The sequence below is a fragment of the Notechis scutatus genome, chromosome Z, assembly GCF_049901735.1.
Source record: "Notechis scutatus isolate UNSWTSFEM ecotype Mainland chromosome Z, rNotScu1.2, whole genome shotgun sequence".
In the NCBI taxonomy this organism is placed as follows: Eukaryota; Metazoa; Chordata; class Lepidosauria; order Squamata; family Elapidae; genus Notechis; species Notechis scutatus.
In genome coordinates this window covers 99,686,296-99,709,589 of record NC_142025.1, presented here as the reverse complement: position 1 = coordinate 99,709,589, position 23,294 = coordinate 99,686,296, and the positions used below count along the sequence as shown (strand labels likewise).

The 23,294-nt window shown below is 35.6% G+C and overlaps 1 protein-coding gene across 3 annotated transcripts; it reads left to right on the top strand.

Annotated features, from left to right (window-relative positions):
* Positions 1-65: 65 nt before the first annotated feature.
* Positions 66-14,310, top strand: PHB1 (prohibitin 1). Of its 3 annotated transcripts, none has more exons than XM_087945898.1 (7): positions 66-130; positions 1,384-1,518; positions 4,269-4,430; positions 5,472-5,614; positions 7,047-7,163; positions 12,450-12,545; positions 13,923-14,310. In XM_087945898.1, the coding sequence occupies exons 2-7, from the start codon at positions 1,431-1,433 to the stop codon at positions 14,133-14,135; spliced, it is 819 nt and encodes a 272-aa protein (XP_087802024.1). In that variant the 5' UTR covers positions 66-130; positions 1,384-1,430; the 3' UTR covers positions 14,136-14,310. The 3 variants fall into 3 exon arrangements, with proteins under 3 accessions (XP_087802024.1, XP_026525498.1, XP_087802025.1); XM_026669713.2 differs by having other exon boundaries at positions 66-134; positions 1,386-1,518; XM_087945899.1 differs by having other exon boundaries at positions 66-394; positions 1,386-1,518.
* Positions 14,311-23,294: the final 8,984 nt, after the last annotated feature.

The window sequence follows — 23,294 nt, the reverse complement described above, 5'->3', positions numbered from 1 at the left end:
GAAAGAACTACGAATCCCGTCAGGCACTGCCCCAGCTAGCAAGGGCCGACGTTCGGGTGCGCCTTGTGCGTAAGTACAGAGGGAGCAGGTGGGTCGGTGGAGTCTTCATGTGGAGGTCAATTTTTCCTTAGGAGGTGAGTTATGCCTAAGAATCGGTGAGCTTTCCCTTCTTTTCCCTTCTTTTCCCTTCTGCTGAACGGGGTGTATCCTTTGTTGTGAAATAACTGCGGAAAATTTAGCAAAACGCGGGGTTGTGAAATGCAAAAGCATGCTTGAAAAGAAATTCTGATATTTGTATTTTGCTGGAATGGATGCGGTGCAGAATTATGGCAAATGAACGTTTTGAGCCTAAGAAGGAAAAGCACGATCACAAAATGGAGAAATGGCTGAAGTGGTAAGGGGATTTGGGGGATGGGCGGATTCGGGAAATGAATCGCACATTCTCGTGTAGTCTTCTAGAACCAGGATGAAGCAAATGGTTGGGGGTATATCTATTTCAGTAGAGATAGAGGATTTGCAAAAGGGCGGGTTCCTGACAAAGGGAGAAGATATAGCGGACAAATTGCCTAGAATAAAAGCTGCTATGGAAATTTTATTAAAACACATTCAAGAGCTTTGGAAAAGACTAACATCTTAAAAGAGTTCTGTTCACTAGACTTAATTCAGTAAAAAAAATTAAAACTGTCTTTGGGAAATAGGATAACAGCCTTGTATGGCCAATACAGGATTCTAACAATTAGACAGTTAGGCCTGCTTATTCATTTGCCAGTTTAGTCTTCTTAATGTGTTTGCTAATTGCTCTATGTCAGAAAAAATGAAGCTAGACTAATTGGAGCAGACTGTCTTATCTTAATATTCTTTCATCATTTGTATTCAATAAGAACATTTTATCCTAGGATTAAAGAGTAAATTTTAAAGATTAAATCTACTACTTAACACCCTTAATTCTAGGTTCTGATATTCCTGAATATAGGATAATAAGTTTTTGGAAATGCTCTACATACATACAGGGCAAGATATTACATTTGGAAAATTGCTAGGGCTGTCCAGCAATCTGGATTCAAAGAGGAAAAAGATGATTTGGGCATTCACATTGCACATTCAAAAATATTTTAACTCAATCATTTCCTGAAATCACATGATTTCTTTAAAGATATATCAGCATTCTAATAATTTCCCCCCTTAAAGTCTGGATTGTTGTATATTATTTCAGGGAATGTATCTTAAATTACCCAAATAGCATTCTTAAGTAACTAATGCATTCTATGAAGATTTTTTTAAAAAAAAAATGGTTAGGAAGCTGCTCTTTATGCAGAAGTATCATCTGCGAAGCCATTTCTTTGCTCCAACCTCTTATTACTGGATTTTTTCCTCTACTTGCATAGGTGTGATTGTGTCAGAAAACAGAAGCAGGACTTATATTGACACTAATGGCTTCCAAAATTTTTGAGACTGTGGGCAAACTCGGCTTGGGACTGGCAATTGTTGGGGGCGTTGTCAACTCTGCTCTATATAATGGTAAGGAAGACTTTCTCTGCAGGACATTTTCTTTCCTGTGAGATAAGCAAGTAAATATTAAGATAGGAATTGATGAAATATGATAATTTCAGCTTGTGTAGTAATGATTTTGTTTAAAAAACTCAAGTCCATATTCTTAGAAGATTCTCTGTCAAAGAACTTAAAAACAAAACTACAGAATATAACAGTTCATTTTTTCCCCTCTTCTACTGTGATGGCTGGAAGAATTACAGTTCTACCAGAATTAAGCCTATAACCAAAGCCCTCCAGATCCAAATTTTCTCCTGGGGCAGTTATCCTTCTTTAGCCATTAAAAATATTTTTCTAACTCATGTAGAAAAGTCTCACCAGGTGGCAGCACCCTTTGACCTTCCCTGATCTTGAAGAAGCTAAGCATGGTAGATACAGGCAATACTTTGATGGAAAAACACTAAGAAATCTCATGACAGTAAGTTAGACAGGCTGGAGAGCTTGCAAAAAAAAACCTAGAAGTTAATTATTTTTAGTAATTAAAGTTAAGTGTTTTAAAAGCCCTTTTGCACTGTTGCCAAGAAAACAATGAATGAATGCAATCACCAAGAGTTGCACTTCACTTAAAGTAGATTTCACTGTACCTTTATATTTTCAAGATACTGGTACAAAGATATGAATGCATGCTGAAAAGACCCAGTCTCTAGTGTCTTGATTCTGATAATATCCAAGAGAGTTTCTAAAATTAATGCTGAAACAAGTAGTAGCTTATTTCAAAATTTTAGGAGATTAAAGGACAATAACAATTTAAATACAGAAACAAGTAGCCAATGTGATTGGCACACAACAGTGAACTATGATCTGAATGCCTGGCTCCTAACGTTATTCAAGCAGCCTATACTAATTGAAATTTCCAAACTGTCTTTAAAAGTACATTGGTTAAAAAATGAATCATAATGGTTCCTCAAGCAGCCATAGTTTGTGGTACAGCATAAGCAGATCAATTCCTTGTGGGATATAGTGTGGAGACTTGTGGTGAGTCTTTTTAAGTAATTAAGTAATTTTCCCAAATTGTGCATTTTGTCTTTGAGAAAAAAAGCAGTTACTGAGCAAATGAAAATCAGAGGACAGCATAATTGTCTTATCCTTTTCCCAAATATTATCTAACCACTTTTCTTAAACATAGTTTCTCGGTCTGATTTAACTAGTGGGGTTGAGATACAGTATCAAAAGAAAAGACATTAACAAGTTTCAGAAACCTCAAGATTTCCAGAAATGGAAGAGAGGAAAATAAATGGAGAAAAATGTTCTAGGTGAGATGATTTTTGGACATTGGCTGGGAAGATTGCAAATGGTAATCACGTGACTTGGGATACTAAAGCCATTGTAAATGCATGCTGGTTGTGCCAAGTACTTGAATTTTGATCACATGACGGGAAACTACAGTGACATTTTAACGTTGGACATTACATGAATGGTTCTAAGTAGAAGACTATCTGCAGTCTGACATTAGTCACATAAAACTTCCTTAGCAAGATGTTTTTCATATGCTTTAGAATATACCTCACAGTGCAATTTCTGATGGTTGTAATATTTCAGGATTGAGGAACAGCTGTCTTAATTAGTGAGGCAGATGATTATGATACAAAATAAAGATAAAATCTAAAGGAATTGATTTTTTTACATGATCTGATATAAACAAGAGCATAGAGAAGCTATCATTTCATGGAAGAACAAATCATTGTATATAAAACATTCTAGATTTAGTCACTAATGTCTTTAATCAGATTCAATTGGACTGGAGTTTAAGGAGTACTGGCAGAATTATAAGTAATCCAGTCTTAAGATGCTTTGAACTGGTCAGTTAATTATGTAATTAACACAACTGTGGTGCTCCTCCATTTTTCTCTGATAGAACAATTTGTTGCATTTAGCCACAGACCTACCAAAACACATGAACTGAAGATTATTATATTTCAACATATAATAATGGCAGGGAATGAAATGAGCTGTAGTTCTATGTATCCAGTGAGGACCTGATTGGTGAAAGCAATCATTTGGGAATAATAATACAAAAAGAACATGCTCTAAAGTATCTGGGAGGAACTCTGGACTTCACACTTGCCTTTAAGAACCATTGTTTTAATATCAAACAGAAAATACTTGCTAGGAGTAGCATTTGGAGGAAATAATGGGCATAATTTGGGATGCCCAACCACACACATTAAGAACATCTGTATTTAGCCCCAAAAATTTTGCCAAGAAAGTGCTGCGCAGAATGTGTGGGTTATAGCAACATCCACAGAAACACACCTACTATATGGCCATCAATCTCCGAAGGTCGAGGCTGAGAACAAGGAACAGTTTTCTCAAAACTTCCCTCGTAGGAAGATTGAAGGACAATCTAAGAAAACGGGGCTTCCCTGTAGAACACGGGTGCCAAACTCGTGGGGTCATGTTGCCATCTTGTGATGTATTGCGATATTTTTTTGTGGAGCTGGGGTGGGCGTGGCGTATCTGGCCCGCAGGCCACCAGTTTGACACCTGCCGTAGAAGAATGTGGAGAAGAACAACCCACCTCACACATACTATGGTGCTTACAACGTCCTTAAACATCTATGGAAGAAGACCTCATCTTGGCAAGAGAAAACAATGTCAACGTGGTTTGACAAATACCATTTAGTTTTAATCCTATTTATTTTATATACTGTTCCATTTTCCCTGCTTTTCTTGCAGGAAAGGATCCATTCAAAGTTTGAATTTTTTTTCCCTGTTTGCAGTGGATGCAGGCCACCGGGCTGTCATATTTGATCGATTCCAAGGTGTTCAAGACATAGTGGTGGGAGAAGGAACCCATTTTCTTATTCCTTGGGTTCAAAAGCCAATACTGTTTGACTGTCGTTCCCGCCCTCGCAATGTGCCTGTAATCACTGGGAGCAAAGGTAAGCGGTGACGCAAATAGCTATCGCAATAGCACTTAGACTTATATACCACTTTACAGTACCTTACAGCCCTCTCTAAGCTGTTTATAGAGTCAGAATATTGCCCCCAACAATCCAGGTTCTCATTTTACCGCTTTCAGAAGGATGGAAGCCTGAATCAACCTGGTGAGATTTGAACTGCCAAATGCAGGCAGCCAGCAGTCAGAAGTAGCCTGCAGTACAGCATTCTAAACGCTGCACGACCACAGCTCCTGATTCTATTTTTATTAATGGAATGGAGAGCTGGAGCTAGGTAATTGGACACGTAAAGCTAAAGCTTATAGTAGCATCTGGCAGATCTTCATCTCAAACTAAGACGATTTGCACTTGGTTAATACTTGAATGACAGATCACCAGGAAGTCACAAGAAGATAAAGTAGATATTAGTGGCAAGCCACTTTCGTATCCCTGCCATGAATATTACATGGCTTCAACAGTATCTTTTAATGAAAACTTATCACTAGAACAAATGATCCTATTATATTTCTATTGAAACACATCTGCTTGTTATCCTTCTCTTCTCCCTGTTTCCCCCCTCCCCACACTCCTACATTTTGGGGGAAGAGGAAGGGGCAGTGATTTGCAGATCATATTACCTGGTTTGTGATATTTTTTTCTTTCTCTCCCTGGGTCCTACATCTCCTAATGGAGTAGGACAATAAAAACTAGCAAGATTTACTAGATAGATAGGATTGGAGTAAGGGGAGGAACCCAATTGAGATGGTCATCCTTATCTTTACTAAAGTTGACTAAAAGCGTTTAGAAGAGAAAAGTGAGCTAGATTATTCGGTAGCAGATCATGCTTTATTTGCCTTCCAGGCAATTGTATATGCAGGGCTTATCTAAGTATCTTCTGGATGACTATACTGATGGAATTCTGGAAGTTGTGGTCCCAATAGACTCCTAAAATAGGTGTGGGAAGCTTGGGATAGGCTCAGAACAGCTTCCTTCTTCATTTATAAATATGTAACTGCTACGATCTGCTTCCTATCTTCTGGGTAGATCTACAGAATGTGAATATCACACTCCGAATCTTGTTCAGGCCAGAGATGACACAACTCCCCCGGATTTTCACCACTATTGGCGAAGATTATGATGAACGAGTATTGCCTTCCATCACAACTGAGATCCTCAAATCTGTGGTGGTAAGAGAGAGTAGGATAAGACCATGTCCCCTCCTCTTGTAAGCCTAGGCATTATTTTCACAATTCTAATGCTTCATTTAGTGGGATGCTACAAAGGATAGGGACTGATTCATTTTATTTGTGGAGCCAATTATTCCTTCTGTCTATCAAAACTTTCTAATTCTGTTTCCTTCCTTTTCTGTGTTTGTGGACATATTCTTGTGCAGCCCATAAAAGCTCTGTCTCCTGTCACTTTCACATATGGGCATTGCATTTTTTTTTCCTTTGAAGGAGAAAAGGAAAAAGAGGAAGGCATATTACAAGGAATATTCAGGAATTATATTAATCCAGTACACTCTAGAGCAGTGATAGTCAACCTGGTCCCTACCGCCCACTAGTGGGTGTTCCAGCTTTCATGGTGGGCAGTAGGGGTTTTGTCCCCTACTTTATAAATCACCATTACTGTGGAACCGGTTGGCGGTTAGAGAAAACTTTACTACTAACGGAGATACAAAAGTGAGTGGTAGGTATAAAAAGGTTGACTACTCCTGCTCTAGAGCAAATGGTCTGTAGAGATTCTCAGTCATCCAGGTCATGGTTGTCCCAAAGATGCTTTTTCAGGAGGCAACTGGACCAGAGCAGTTTGCAGGAACTGAACACTAAGAGGAATACAAGGCATCACATTAAAAAAAAAACTTGGAGAATTAGAGGCATGAACTTGAAAGTGTGTATATATTATGGTGATGAGACTTTACCACTTAGTGTCTGTGCAGTAAGATCTATGTTGTATTCACTCCTACTTCTTATTTAGTAACCTCTTCCTTTATCTGATCCAGTCTTATTCCCTCATTTCCCATCCTTGTTATCTCATTGATAACTTCTTTTTCTTCTTTTTATTCACGCTCTCTATTGGAACAAATTAATAGATTGTCAACGTGTAAGAATGATTTGAAAGTGTGAAAGAGTGAAGTTGAACATGAAATTCAAGATTAATTTTTATAAAGATATAGAGAAATAATTTCAAACAGTTTTATTTTTTAAAAAAATATGCCTGCCCTTTTTTATAACATGGCTTTTGACAGATCTATATGCTTATATACACATTGATGTGACATATTCCTACCTTTATTAGAAAAAGAGATAATGAGGTTTGTAATCCAAGACATACTGGGGATACCAGATTGGAGTTCATTTCCAATGAACAGAAGAACCCAATTGGTTCAGTTTGAATCCAATCCAGACTGACCTGCTATTTCCCATAGGAGCAGTTGATGCCTGTGGGAAGACTATCACTGAAATAGCAAGAAAATAATGCTTGTTATTAAATGTGCATAATAGTTGTTCATGGGCTAAAATACTATCTGATTTAGGATTAAACTTTAATGAATCAGTAGTTCTAATTTTAGCTTTGCTGTCTGTTCTAAGTGCTGCTTTGCATATGTCATTATTCCAGGCTCGCTTTGATGCTGGGGAGCTAATCACACAAAGAGAGTTGGTTTCCAGACAAGTGAGTGAAGACCTCACAGAAAGAGCAGCAACATTTGGACTCATTTTAGATGATGTTTCCTTGGTAAGAGGCATTCTGCATCAATAAACTGTATCAATAAGCTGTGTAATTTTATATATATATATATATATATATATATATATATATATATATATATATATATATATATATATATATATATATATATATATATATATATATATATATATATATATGTTTTCTGAGGTTCTCGGGGTATTTGTATGTGGATCTTTGGTTATTCGGGTTTTCCCGCGTAAGATTGGAAGTATCTAGGCAACGTTTCGATGAAGTCTCATTCATCATCTTCAGGCTTCTGTCTTCAGCTCTGTGCTTCTCACTCTGAGAAGCACAGAGCTATCAGGCTTCTGTACGGACACAATACAGAAGCCTGATGATGGCAGATGAGATTCTGCTGAAACGTTGCTACAACTTTAAAAGAACTACAATGACGTGGGAGAATACCCGAATCCAAGCCGAACACCATCCATGTAAGTACCGCGAAACTTAAGAAAACTAATATAATTATATATATATATATATATATATATATATATATATATATATAGATAGATAGATAGATAGATAGATAGATAGATAGATAGATAGATAGATAGATAGATAGATAGATAGATATAGATATATATATATATAGATAGATAGATAGATAGATATAGATATATAGATATAGATATAGATATAGATATAGATATATCGATATATATAATATATCGATGTCGATGTGAGGAAAAATCGATGTCGATGAGAGGAAAAATCCTCATCTAAAATTCTAAACTTGCAGCTAATTTCTCTATTATTAGATTGTATAACTTTGATACAGAATCAAAAGAAGGATCCATTTCTGAGTGGAATATAGTTCTTTTTTTGTTTTGCCCACTCATAAAGGTAATGTTTAACACAATGAAAGGATACAAAATTAAAAGATTAAAAGGAAAATACAGAATTATAACTTCCGTCTTTCTTTCTATTCAGTAATTGCTATCTTATTCTGTCTCCATCCAGAATCTTTGACCGTTGTAAACCTCATGTCTATAAATCATTAATTCAGTCTTCTTTTAACAAAACAAAACCCAGGCTTCCAGTCTTTTAATGAAAGTCTATAATCTTTTCCCTGGTCAAACCAGTCAGCTTTGCCGTTTCCACAAATTCATTAATTTTATAATCTAGTCTTCTACTGTGGGTATTTCATTTTTCCATCTTTGTATGCAAATATTTTTGCTGCACTTATCAAAAAGAGAAGTTTCCTCCAAAACACTTATCCTTATTCCATTCATGTCTTTTCACAGAGAGGAAATTGCCCCCAAAAAAATCTTTAAAATAAATCTGCCTGTGCTTGTCCCATCTTCTACTCTTCTCAAATGGAAAAATACAGGTTGGATGAAACGAGCACATAAAGCTGGGGCTGACATGTTTTTCCATATTTTTGGAGAGAAACTGCTTCAAGGCATTTCTGGTGCCTTTAGTCACACAATTCAGCATTTTTTATCCAGGAATGGATGATATTTGTGGAAGGAAAATGGGAACTTTTTGATGGGAATGGGACTTTGTTATGATTTTGCTTCCCCTATGGGAGAGTTTACCGTTATATCCAGCTTTTGGCTCAAATTTTCCCCCTTCTCATGCCTTAAGATTAAAAGCAGTCTCTCACATAGATAAATAATTATATATTAAGCAACAGACTGATTCTCGGGATAAATATTAGTAGACTTAGGAAGGGAGTTCCCCCTGCTGGATCTTATAATATTATCTACCTGAGCAATTGATGTCAAAAAAATTACAGTTAAAAAAAAAAAAACCTGGTGGTATTTGCCAAAAGTTAGAACTCATTCTATCCAATTGTGTTTTGATAAATTGTTTGTGTCAGCTTATAGTTTTATAACAGTTAATAAACACTATCTACTACTAGTGACCAAATTTTAAAAAACATCTAAAGCAGAAGATTTACCACTTTTTTTAAAAGGAATTACATTTATATAGGGTACATTAAAAATCCTCCTTTGGGAGAATAAGAGCTTCTTGTTGAAAATGACTTCAAATTTTACTTCACCAAATCTACTAAAAATATATCAGTAGTAATAATACATATTTTATTTTTTTCCAAGTTTTATTTGTTTTAATATAATATATAAACATTCCATTTCAATCTAACAGTGTGTTGTCTGGGTACAATTGTTTTTAGGAGATCATAATCAAAGTGTTTACAATAACATTCATCACAATAACAATACTGTAGTAATGTTTTGTTTGTCCATTTTAACAAATTTCCATTTTAACATTTATCCTTTTTATGTTCCTTTCTTTCTAATTTCTATTTTTATTGTCTAGCCATTGATAAAAAAAACCCATGTCGAAAAGTATTTAGTTTCTTCTTTGTCCTTAATAGTAAAGACAAAGTCTATCCCATTTATGCACATTCTAGTATTTTCTAAATTATATTCTCATCTGTCGGGATCTCATCACACTTCCATTGTTGAGCACATGCAATTCTAGCTGCAGTTAATATATGTAAAATCAAGTATGTAGTCCTTTTATCATATTTTTCTGGTAGAATACCCAATAATAATATTTCTGGTTTCATGTCTGTATGCTATTTTATCATTTTTTTCCAACCAGGTATGTATTTTCATCCAATATTTTTTAGCTTGTGGACATGTCCACTACATATGGTATGTATATATGGTATGAACCAGGTGTTTGATTACATTTCCAACATTAACAGATCTATCCTTATACATTTTTGCCAATCTTGTTGGTGCAGAATGCCATCTGTTAAAACATTTATACAATTTTTCTTTCTATGCAGTTGACATAGTCAATTTAATATTTCTATCCCACAGTTTCTGCTATTTGTCTAATTCTATTTCATATCCAAAAAATTTAGCCCACCCAATCATTGTCTCCTTTACCTGCTCGCTTCCAAGTTTAATATCCATTCAATAACAATATATTTTCTTTATCAATTTTTCATCTACTCCAGATAATATCTGGTCCAATTCTGTTAATTCTTTATTAAAACTATACATTTTAGCATCTTTCTCGTATCAAGATTGTATCTGCATTTGTGCCCACCATGCAATGTCAATCCCTTGACTACTAAGTTCCTGCTTGTTTTTTAAGTCCCCTTTTTCATTCAGAATATCTTTATATCTATCTTACAATTTTTTCCATGTTAATAACATTCGGATGTATCAATGCTTCATTTGTGGAAAGCCAGACTGGTATTTTTCAGGTAGTGTTGTTCTTTAATTTTAAGCCATACTGATAACAGTGCATTTCTAACATAATGTCTTTGAAAATAACTCTGTATCTTATTCTTCCCATACAATAGGAAAGCATGCCAACCTAGTTGAAGGTTGTGCCCCTCTAAAGTTAATAGTCTATTGTCTTATTTAATTCCTTGAAATATTCCACCCACCCACCCACCCAGCTTGTAACATTCTATGAAACCACTAGAGATAAGAATATAAAACTGTAGAAACATAAAAATACTTTAAAAACATGCATACAGAGATATACATACACAGAAAGAGAGAGAAAACACAGTAGTCTTACAAGGCATGTAGAAATAAAGCATAGAAGCACCTTTCCCTCTTTCCTTCCAACTAGGAAACCCTTAATGTAAAATATTTATATTATATATTTTGAATAAATTTCTCTGGCTTTTGAATCAGATAAATTCTTTCCAAACCCCATCCACAAAGGAAACAATAGCTGGAAAAAGACAGTTTCATTATTATTATCATCATTATTATCATTATTATTAATAATAATAATAATATTTTGCCTTGTTGCTGAACTTGCTCTATCAAATAACTTATTGTTGGAGAACATGAGAAAATCATTTATCTTCTAATCTCCCATTTCAAGTATCCAACATCCAAATTTAACCACAAGATTGAACTTCTGTAGGAATGAAAATGGAAGCTTAGACTCTGTTGTTTCTAGCTACATTAAGGCTATGATGAGGAAATCTCACTCAAGAATTTTTCCACATACAGCACTAGACTGATATAGCTCAGCATTATAGAAAATATTTAGAAATATATTTTACATAACACTTATGATGAAGAAATAGAAAACTGAAAATGGCTCCATTAAAAGCATAGTCAACAGTCACAATGAAATAAAAAGCTGCTCTCTGAGGTTCCTCTCTGGGCAAGGATAGGACATGAATGCATGAGAAAAATTGCCTTCAACTGAGTATGTCCCCGATAACGTGAAAAGAATCTCCCACCAAAAAAACTGGCTCCATTAAATAATGTGAGAAATGTCATTTAAAACTTTAACAGGTGCTGATAGTTTAACTTTTCTTGGTTTCTGCACAGTCTTTATTTTCCTACACACAAAAGCTTTATGTGGCCTTGCCACTTATCTCTCTTTCTGCATTCCAACACACTGCTACAATTAATCTTGATTGGGTTCCTCATTTGTTTTTCCTTCTTTCCACAGCCCTATGAGCTTTACTGCTTTGCAACCTTCTCAAAATCAATCTTTCTCAATATCCTACTAAAATTTTCTTATTTATTTCAGAAAAAAATCACATTATTTGCCTTTTCCTTTTTCTGTTGCAGGAATTGACCGTTCAGAAGCTAGTTGACTTCATCATAGAACCCTGATTAATCTTCTATCAGTTTTCTGATCCTTTTTTAAACCAAAACAAGTGTGTGATTGAGATAGAGGGTGTGTGTAGGAGCCAACCACGTTTCCCCACCCTTAAAATCAAAATAGCAAAAATACAGAATGGAAAAAAGCAGACCTGCACTTTATATGGCCACTAGATGGTTGTGAGAGTGACTGACATGAGATAAGTTGTCTCCACCTCTCGTGTTGCTTGTCTTGAGTACATGTATGTTTTGTTTTGTGGCTTCCCCAACTTGACACCTTATAACATCCCCATATTGTCTGGAAATTAAAATCTTAGCTCCATGGGAGCATGGAGTTCAAGCTGGAATTCAGTCTTCCAATCTTTCAGTGGGGTACAGAAATCTATCTGGTAATGTGATTTGTGGGGAATGAGAATGGAAACAGCAATGGAAAGTCTCTGGAAGTCAAACTGTTCTCATTTCTCTCTACAGTGTATGTATGCTAGGAGGTTACGATTACCTGTGGAAGTGATATTAATAATTTGTATCAGTGTTTCTCAATTTTGGAAACTTAAATATATATCAGCTTTAACTCCCAAAGTTCCTAGTATGCTTGCTAGGGAATTCTGAAAGTTGAAGTCCACACATCTTCAAGCTGTCAAAATTGAGAAACAATGGTTTATATTATTATAACTCACTGGTATTATTTTTTCTACTTCCATCTCAGACACACCTGACATTTGGGAAAGAGTTCACAGAAGCAGTAGAAATGAAACAAGTTGCCCAACAAGAAGCTGAAAGGGCCAGATTCATAGTGGAAAAGGTGAGAATGTGTACAGGCAGCCTTGGCTCACTTCTTGCTGAAAAGATTTTTTTGTCTCCTTTTTTAATGCTCAAATTTTCAGAATTTGTCATTTCTAGCATCTAGGTACATTATCTTTATAACCATCGATAGGGATATGCATAACTCACTAATTCAGGAACTAATTCCAGAAACTCCAGAACATTTTGTTTCCCTTCCAGATAATGCTGAAATCTCCTCTGGAGCACATTAAAGTTGTGCCTTGCCATAAGTTTGATGGGTTTCAAAAGCAATTCCATTAAATTGAAAGTAGTTTATGATGTCCTGGATATGGCATTCCAAATAGAAGCAGCCTTGTATTGAAACTATTAGTGGGGTATATCAAACTGCTTTTAGATCAAAAGATTCACTCCCAGAACCACTGAACAGCATCTAGAATAGCATGATCTACGGAAAGAAATGGAACATTCCCAAATTTTCCAAAACTTTCCTGATTTGATGAGTTTTATAGTAATAGTTCCCCCATTGCACATTCTATATGTTTTTGGCTTAACTTGTATGACTCAAGCCATTTTTAAACCATGCTTAAAATAAGACACACTTATTATGATGACAGAATCCAGTCTCATCTTTATTGAGAATACTGTTATCAGAATGACAGCTACCGGTATGTTGTGTTCCATCTTTTTCCTCCTCCAATCTTTTCTGTACCTGACACTCGCTATTCTTAGTAACTGAGCATAGTCATAGCACTGTTTGTTTAAACAAAGAGTTGCTTCCTTTAAGAGGCTATATAACTCATGAGAGTTTTTATTCTTGAGTTGGAAAAATGACCTCTAATATCAGATACACTTCCTAACCTTTGGGAAGTATCCATAGTTTTTTCTTTCCTGATATTAGAATTCCATATTCAGTTCAGAGAATATAGGTTATGGCAAAAAGCATAAGTCAAAATATCACAGTCTTCACCATACATTTAGTATAGTGGGAACTTTCAAAGTACCTATTTAATTTGTCTTAGGTCATACTTTCTAGCTGCTTGCCCTTGGAGAAACTTCTTTAATGATTCCATTAAAAAGGATAGCAGGGATTGTTCTTTCTTGATATCTGGTCTCTGTCATGCACTAGGAATAGCAGCAATAGCCAATATTAGCACACTAACATAGCAAGCAACATTGTTACTCTTGCTTTATCAAAATATCAAAAGTACCAATTTGACACTTTTTTTCAAGCATATTCATTCTGTCTTACAATTTTTTTTGTTAATTGCCTAATTTTGGTTACTGTCTTATAACTAAACTACCACATTTTTTAAATTAGCGCAATAGTACATGAACACTTAAACCTTTTTTTCTGAAGGTGTTTTTTTTTTTTTTGCTTTCTGTTGCATTTCTACAGGCTGAGCAGCAGAAGAAAGCAGCTATAATTTCAGCTGAGGGAGATTCAAAAGCAGCTGAATTAATTGCCAATTCATTGGCTACAGCAGGTGATGGCCTGATAGAATTGCGGAAGCTTGAAGCAGCCGAAGATATCGCTTATCAGCTCTCGCGGTCCCGTAACATCACCTATCTGCCATCGGGACAGTCCGTGTTGCTTCAGCTACCCCAATGAGTGTCCTCCAAATTCACCCATTGTCTCCCCACCCATTTTTCTACTCTTTCCTTGGGAAAGGGGAGACAAATTTGCCAAAAGTAACCCTAAGATTTCTCAATTGAGAAATTGAAAATATAAGAAATTAAGATTGATTGAAAATCTCTTCAAGTAATAAAAGCAATCATTCTTCATATTCTCCTTCTAGTGTATTCTTTTTAGCAGATCAATATTTAGAATAAAAGCTGTAAACGATTGCTGAATTGGCAAGATAGTGCTGAGTAATCTAAATTATACATACTCTGGAGAAAACAAGTTCTTCCCATATGTTGATTGTTGCCAGTCTGTGGCCCATAAAATAGTTTAAAATATATTCAGTTTATAGCCTGATGTTAATGCAATTGAGCATCATGATAACTTTAAAAAAATTCATTTAGCATGAAAGCTACCAACAGTGAGAATATTATTTCTCCTTTCATAAGCCATCAAATGTTTTTAGTCCTTGTATTTAATAAAGTATTATATTAGCAACACCTTATATCAATGCCATATTTCATAGAACAGACTTTTTAAAAAGGTTTTCTAAAAACCTCATAAAATAGATATTTATCAATATTATACATTTAAAACTGGATAAAATTGCAATAGTTTGAATCATTTCAAGATAAAAGCAATAAGTATGCTGACCAAGTATAAATAACTGGGAAATAAATGAAACAATACCATACTGCAGGAGTGAAATATTAGTTATAACTATAGAAAGTGTTTCCAGAACATCTGAAGAAACAGGAACGGTCTAGATTGCTGTTGAAATGATGAGCAACCACCAAAAAGTCCTTTTTCTTAGCCATTAAAATTAAGGCTTATTTGAAGGGTCTTTGTACATGACCTTAACTCAGGATGAGTACTAGTGCAATCATAATTCTATCAGCAATTAAGATTTCATGTTCATAAGAAGAGCAATGCTAGATCAGATCAGAAGAGCATCTCTTCCTATAGTGGTCAGCTGTAGGTACTATTAGAATAGCATCTTCAAAAAGCACACTAATGCTTGGCTGGAGCAGCTTGCAATCTTATCAGTGGAATACATGAAAGATTCACTGCGTGCTAAGAGGCCAGGGAAAGGAAAGACTTTACTTTTCAGGTATAGCTTAAGACATACTAGGGAGTATGCTAACAAGGATAAGTGGATGATGAAGATAATAAGAGACCAAAAAACAAGCAATATATCAGATGAAGCAATAAGTCACATTTTGGGAAATTTGCCTTCAGGATCCAGGTCAACCAAAAGAAAGAAAAGGCTTCATGGAGCATTTCTAGACACAATCTTCATTAATATATTACTGAATATTGCAGTCAATGAGCTGCATTATCAGCATACACTGTAGGCAATGTCTTGCACTAGAGATTCACTAGATTTCAAGTATTTTAGTATTTAGCATTTATTTGATTTGTCAATCGCTTACAAGATACAGGTATAAATATAGTTTTGAACACAGATACTTATAAGAAAAATAAACAATAGGACAGGGATCGTAGGCACAATTGGTGCGCTTATTACAGGCCTCTTAGGAAGGGGGTGAGGTCAATAGTAGACAGTCTAAGGTTAAAGTTTTGGGGATTTGGGGGAAAAACCACACAGTCAGGTAGAGTATTCCAAACATGAAAGTGAGGGAAAGACTTCCTATAATCATTCTGTTTTCAACAGCAGGGAACAAGTAAAATGCTTCTGATTCCAAGACAACAGAGTAGTATGAACCAATGCCTTGTTGACTCTCTGACTTAGAAGATATCTGTATTCCTTTCAAGCGATATCTAAACTGGCCAAATTAGTTTGTAAGGTGAGAATCTTCAACGTACAAATGACCCTAGTTGATTTTTTATAGTGCTGGGAAGGAGCTCATGTAGCTTTGCCAGCTATCTGCTGTCTGTAGCTGCAGGAGTTTCATAACTATTAAGAGTCTTCCCAACTATTATAAAAAGGGGCTGGCGAACTTCCGGTTTGAAGGGCTTCGGCAACAGACAGAAATCCGCGATCGTGCGCGGTTTCTGTCGGCTCGCCGCTGGAGCGCCCCGAGCCGGCTGGTTTCGGGGCTAAGCCACCCTGTAGAGGTGGTGAAGAGGGGGGAGACCGCCAGCAGGGTCGAGGAGAGCCACATCTCTCCTCAGCTGGCCATTACTCCCTTTCCCGAAGGCAGTTGCAGCGGTGGTCAGAAGTGGCCACCTCAAAGAAGAACTCAAACGGAAAAGAATGTGCAGGAGGAAGATAAGAAGTGAAAGTTTTGGCTGACCGGGTTAAATTGTAAAAGCAACAACTAAGGTACCCTGGAATTTAAACTTACAAAAAATAACATCGCTCCCAAAGAAGAGTCAGAAGCAACGAAGGAAAATGAAAAGGGAAAGGTTTGGCTTTTTTTTTTCTTCTCTCTCCTTCCCTATACTGACAACTAAGAGACTTAAATAAGAAATCGGAAAAATCCGCTTTGACATCAATAGGCAATTAAGCTGAAAATAAAACAAAATGCCAAAGGGATAATAAAGATTTCTGGACATTAAAAATTTTCTTTTTCATAAGCAGGAAGGGAGAGAAAAAGAATAAGGGCAGGATCTGGAAGAGGGAGGAGACTGCCTGGAATTAAAAAGAATCTACAGTAAAACTTCAACAACACTTCTAAAAGATACATTTTAACTGAAACTTTGCAACTAAATAGTAACCCCAGGAAGAGAAAGTGAAAAAAAAGAGCAAAAAAGAAACAGCTTGTGTGTATTTGGATTATTTGGAGATCTTTGGATTCTTGGTTATTATATTTGAATGACTAAAATCAATCCGGTGGTAGTTTAAAAAGTTATACAATGGCACCACTTCTGGATGAATTGAAAATGGAACTTAAAAAGTACAAAGAAGATGCACAAGAAGGGAAGGGTTCTTTTGGCTTCATTTTTCAATTCTTAGAAGTGGAGATTTGGAACTATGAGAAACAACAAGAAACGACTGCAAAACAAGAAGACTGGGACAAAAAAGAAGCCATCTTTAATGAACAAGCAATTTTATGTGGGGAATTAAAAAGAAAGGGGGGAAAGAGAATGGAGAATTTAAGACTTAAAAAAACAACCAAAGAAAAGAAAAATAATTCGAAAAATAAGTATAATACTGGAAAGCAACAGAAGAGGGGAATACAGAAGAGAGAAATAGAGGTAGAGAGACGGGGTAAAAATGGGAGAGAGAAGAAGAGAGGGAAGAAGGAAAGGAAAAGAAGTTACAAAGGACCAGAGCAAGATATAGAGAAACAGGGCCTATTTAGAGATAATGGGTGAAAATTTAACTGAAAAAGGGATTCTGTAAAGGTACATAAGACTATTGTTATATCAGTAATAGAAATAACTTTAGAAAATTGGAAACAACGTATGATTAAAATGAGGGATAAAATAGTGTAATTTAGTGAAATGTTTGTGAATAAAATAAGTGAAATAAAATAAATGAGAAAATTGAATTAGGAAGGAACGGGAACATTTTAATTAGTTAATGTTTTATAAAATATAAGTGAAGGGGGGGGGTAATTAACTATGGAAAGCTTATAATTGTTCCCATAGAAGTATGATATTTAATTGAAAAGTAATGTTAAAGATGTTTAGACTTTAATGAATATTAATATTAATGATAGAATTGAATAGGAATGGAATGTTGTTTTAATTATATACATTTATAAAAAAAAAATTAAGAATACAGTGTGTATTTTAAGAATGTACCAAGCAGAATCCGAATGGAAGTTATGTATTATATTGAATGTTACAACTTTAGGGAAAATATATAAAGGCGTCATACTCCAATCAGTAACTACAGGAGAAATTTTGTTTAATGAGAAAAGATAATAGATAATTGAAACAGGACAGATAAAAAATATAAATACAATGATTTGAATTGAGATGAGATAATTAAAATAAAATTGAGAAAATTAAAAGAGGGGAGAAGCTATGCAGAAAATGTAAAATAGTAATAAGATATGGAATAGAATATAAAAATGAGCATGAACCTGAATTTGTGTCTGTGCGAAGAAATGTAACCCGAGATTATGCTGCTTTCAAAAAAGATGTTTTATTTATATTTTTTTTCTCTTTGTGAAAACTCAAATAAAATTTACAAAAAATAAAAAGGGCCTGGCAAGTATAAGGCAGGTAATAACTGTAAGTTCTGAAGTCTAATGGATGCCATTCTGATTTTAACTTCATTTTGTTTAAAAATATCTTTCCACAGCATGTTCAACAGAGGTTCTCTAATATATGGACTTACCAGAAGATACTATTCGGGTCACTGAAAGATGGACAATAGAAGTGGGGAAGATACAGAGAAGGCTTATGTAGGACCATGAGTCAAATTTCTAATAATAAGGATTAGACAGGTCATATGATGCCTCTTGATGGTCAGTTTAGTTCAGGGGTGTCCAACCTTGGCAACTTTAAGACGTGTGGACTTCAACTCCCAGAATTCTTCAGCCAGCTTTGCTGGCTGAGGAATTCTGAGAGTTGAAGTCCACAAGTCTTAAAGTTGCCAAGGTTGGACACCCCTGGTTTAGTTGAATATTTTGCATAGAGTATATGCCATGGAAAAATAACAAATTCCTTCCATTCTTACAAGAGATGGTGTGGAAGTCAAATAAAACTGTTCATGAGGTTAAATATAATGAAAAATGAGTATTAATTTGAGATGGGAAAGTGGGCTTTATCATTCTGATAGCTTACGATATAGATAGAATAGAATAGAATAGAATAGAATAGAATAGAATAGAATAGAATAGCTTTATTGGCCAAGTGTGATTGGACATACAAGGAATTTGTCTTGGTGTAAATGCTCTCAGTATACATAAAAGAAAAGATACATTTGTTAAGAATCAAGAATTAAGAATAGTATGAATAAGTAATCTGACCTAATGCATAACAAATCGTTATGTTTCTGAAAGTAAAGGAGAATAGATCATAGGTCTGTTTACAAAATGCATTAAGACTGGAGGTGCATCAAAGCTAAGTTCTCAGGGCCAAAGGACAAATGCCTAATAACCATCCAGAGTAACAAACAGGTTAGCAGCAAAATGCAAGACCTTTCATCTGCTGCACTGCTTGTTTAAAATACATTTTATTAGGAGGTGAGGAGCTGGGTGGGTATATAATCGCCAAAGTACGATTGGGGATGTCAAGAGAAGCACAAAAGTTAATGCAGTAGAAATTGATTCCTTAAAAAGTATAATAAAATAAAGTCAAGAAAAATTAGAACTGAATGAACAGATTGACAACAAAGAGTGGCCAATAGAAAAATGTACAATTAAAGTTGTTTAGTTGTATAAAAAGAATGGCAATTGGACTTATCAATAAGCACTATTTTGAGCCCAGTTGGATGGAACCTGTGAGATTCTAAGCAAAGATGAAATTGAATACAAACTGGAACCCTGGCTCAGAAGATTAAGCTGGAAGATGCCAGTTATATCAGCAAGAGTTATCAGTTACCATCTCCTGGGCAATTAGCGATCTATAACATACCTAGCATCTACACTATATTACCCTTCAAAAATATGATAAGACCAATGGAAATACACACAGGAATCACAGTCAGCCTTTTCTTCCTGTATATCATAAAATTGGGAGAAAAGTAATTATATAATTATCTGTACAGTAATGGGAGCAAAGATGGTTTGGAAGGACAGAAATATATAGATGAGTGAAAAATATTAAGAATAAACTAGATAAACTAGTTTCATCTTTTTTTTATCTTTTTAATTTATTTGCTTTACTTTTCTTTAATTTGCATGACATAACTTATTCCAAAAACAATTAGCCTGAAAATTATAGCGTAAGTGTTTATAGGAATTTTTCTTAATAAAATGGAGCTTATTTCCAAGATATATCCATAGGTATCAAAAGAGAAAAAACTAAAATCATGTCAAGTCCAGGGCCTAAAATTATCTATTTGTCAAACATGTTTTAAGATAGAGAAGCCATATGCTAATTTAGAAGAATTCAAGCTCTGAGCTATTGCCAAGTGAAAATGTTAGGAGGAAATTGGAATCACAACCTAGAAAAGGGCCATGAGAAATACTGAGGGCTTGAAAGTACCTCTGTTGGAAGTCTACAACTTCCAGAGGCAAAAAAACAAAAGGAAAATTGTAGAAATGATAATACCTGGAAATTTATGTGACCCTATCTGTTAGCAAACAGATCATGGAGCAGAGACAGCTGTGTTTTGTTATGTTTCTTTTCTTCTCTGCCTAGGCAATATGTCCTTTCATGCCAAAACTGAAATCAAAGGGGAGGAAAAACTGTAGACAACCCAAACAATCTGAAAACTGGAATAACACATTTGTCCTTGGGATACTTTGTACATAGTGCTTTGACCACATCCCTAAGGAGAATGAAAGATATGCTTTAGTGCAGTGGTTCCCAACCTTTTTTTCGCCCCGCACCCCTAAAGAAATTTCACTCGAACCTCGCACCCCCTGAAATTTATATTTTGCTCAGTTAAGTTAATCCATTGCAAAAGAAAATAAAAATGCCAACATATAGCCAATATCCTATTATTTACCTGGACTTTTCTTGCACCCCCTGGAATACCGTCTTGCACCCCCAGGGGGTGCGAGCACCCCAGGTTGGGAACCCCTGCTTTTGTGGGTGTGATACATACTAAGAGTTCTATTTCAGTTTATTTCAGTGCATGGGGAGACTTGAATTTTAAACCAAATTATGGTTATTATTAGATCTTACATTATTATTATTTTTAAATGCCTTCTGCCACTTTCGTAGTATGTTAATTTTTAAACCATTATGTCATGAAAACTAAGAAGTGTGCCAGTTGTGCCCTTTTCTAGATTGGGAGGAGGGGTCTGGTCATTCATTGCTTGACTACTGAAACATTCTATATGGGAATGCCCTTGAAGGCCACCCAGAAGCTTCAACTGGTCCAGAACAGTGGTGGGATTCAAAAAATTTTTACTACTGGTTCTGTGGGTGTGGCTTGATGGGCATGGTAGGGGAAGGATACTGTAAAATCTCTAGTCAGAGGTGGTATTTGCCGGTTCTCTGAACTACTCAAAATGTCTGCTAGCGGTTCTCAGAACTGGTCAGAACCTGCTGAATACCACCTCTGGTCCAGAATGCAGTGATACAAGCAGGGCATGCCCCAGTATACCCATGTAATATTTATTTTGGAAGCTACATTTGTTCCATTTGCTTCAGTGTACTTGAGGGTCCACCCATTCCACATAATATCTGCCTGGTTGATTTCATTTGGCATGGTTGGTGTCAATTAAGTAATGCCCTCTGCCAGAACCCGTAAGCAGTCTCTTTAGAATAAGATTGCTATAGAAAAAGATTCCACCCCAGATCCAAGTGATCCCACTCTGTAGTGTTTTGAAGAAGCCCAAAGACCTAGCTATTCACCCATGCCTTTGGTGAGGATGATCTCCTTTTAACCAAATTTATTATTCTACAATCTTTAACTTTTAGTTTTTTTATTGTCTTGTTTTCAAGTTTTAAATATTATGTAAACTACCCAGACTTAAATAAATTTAATAAATAATAGAGTTTTGTCTTGGAGATGAACTTTGGGGCATTTGAATTGTTTCTAAATTCTATCAACAATTATGACTGATGTATTTGGGCTAGCCAGTACTAAAAGTTATACATGTCCAGTGACAATTGTGCAATATACCTCTATTTAAATGATGGAATCCAAAGAAGGAAGCAAAATGCTTTTATTGATTTTAGACCAACCATTTAGATAGCCTTCATTACAAAATTAATATTTATTGCTGCAATAATATATCACAGGCTTCCCTGAAGTTGAGTGCCTTCTAAATGTATATACAATGATTGTCAGAATTATTCGCCACATAGAAATCCCATTGAGGTTGAAGGCAACAATATCAAACACAAAATATTGAAGATAAACATCACACAATTTTTGTCCTTCACTGAGCTGGGTAAACCTATGTTTGTTGTGGCATTGTTACCTGGAATTTTAGTCTTTATTGTTAGCATTTTAATCAGTATTTTAGCATGGCATCTGTGCTTATTTTTGAACTTTAGGAAATCTCTAAACTGGGTGTGTCAAACTCACAGCAGCATCACATGACATATTGCAATTTTTTTTCTCCTTTGCTAAACCGGGTATGGACGTGGCCAGCATGTGACGCATCCAGCCCACAGGCCATGAGTTTGACAGCCCTGCTCTAAACCATCTGTGATCTATTGGATCATCATTTCAAAGGTATTTTCTTACCAAATTCCTCAATGTCTCAACCAAAGCAGAGCTGCTAATGTAGGGCCTTCACAGGAAAAATTGAAATTCAAGGAAATATTCAGAGATATATCTGCTTTGAAATTAGCCCATGTTGAACTGTATAGCACAATCTCCAGGAGTTGACCCACAGCAGACATTTTGTGGTATTTTGTATTATGTCATAAAATGTTTTATAACATTTGCCAAATTCCAATTTCATATGACTCAGGATACCAGATTTTGAATTCTGTAAGTTAAGCCATTTAAGGTACCTCACTTCAAAAACTGTTGCTCTCTGATGATTTGTTTCACAGTTAAAGTTTACAGACACAAGAGTTTTACTGTAGTAATATGCAGGGGTGGGATTCAAATTTTTAACAACCGGTTCTGTGGGCGTGGCTTAGTTGGTGGGTGTGGCTCGGTGGTCATGTTATTGGCTGGGTGTGGCCAACTCAATATTACTCACATCAAAGCACACATCTCCTCGCCTGGCCTCTCGTGACTGTGGGAATGCTGCAACAGTGTGAAAGTGTGTAAGTATGAAAAATGGTCATAAGTCACTTTTTTCAGTGCCATTGTAACTTTGAATGGTCACTCCACACAAGTAAAATACCAGCAAAGGAGTGGGGGGAAAACTCCAGAGAAGTTCCTGAGACAGGAAGTCTAGTCCTGCCAAGAATGTAATAAGGGTTAACGGGGAGGCAGTTTCTGTAAGCAATACCAAAATGTTTCCTTCCTGCCTTCCTTACAGGATTAGGCCAGTAATTTCTTCTAACAACCGGTTCTCTGAACTGCTTAGAATGTTAACAACTGGTTCTAGCGAATAGGTGTGAACTGGTAGAATTCCACCCCTGGTAATATGATAAACCATATTTTTCCTTTTGGCAAAAGCCATTTCCTTTGATGTGCGAAAACCA

What these genes read in the sequence shown, in the direction of transcription:
- PHB1 (XM_087945898.1), top strand. Translation starts at nt 1,431, where the DNA reads ATGGCTTCCAAAATTTTTGAGACTGTGGGCAAACTCGGCTTGGGACTG. An exon ending in CAACTCTGCTCTATATAATG is followed by an intron (nt 1,519 to 4,268) that starts GTAAGGAAGACT and finishes CCCTGTTTGCAG; the next exon opens with TGGATGCAGGCCACCGGGCT. An exon ending in CCAGATTCATAGTGGAAAAG is followed by an intron (nt 12,546 to 13,922) that starts GTGAGAATGTGT and finishes GCATTTCTACAG; the next exon opens with GCTGAGCAGCAGAAGAAAGC.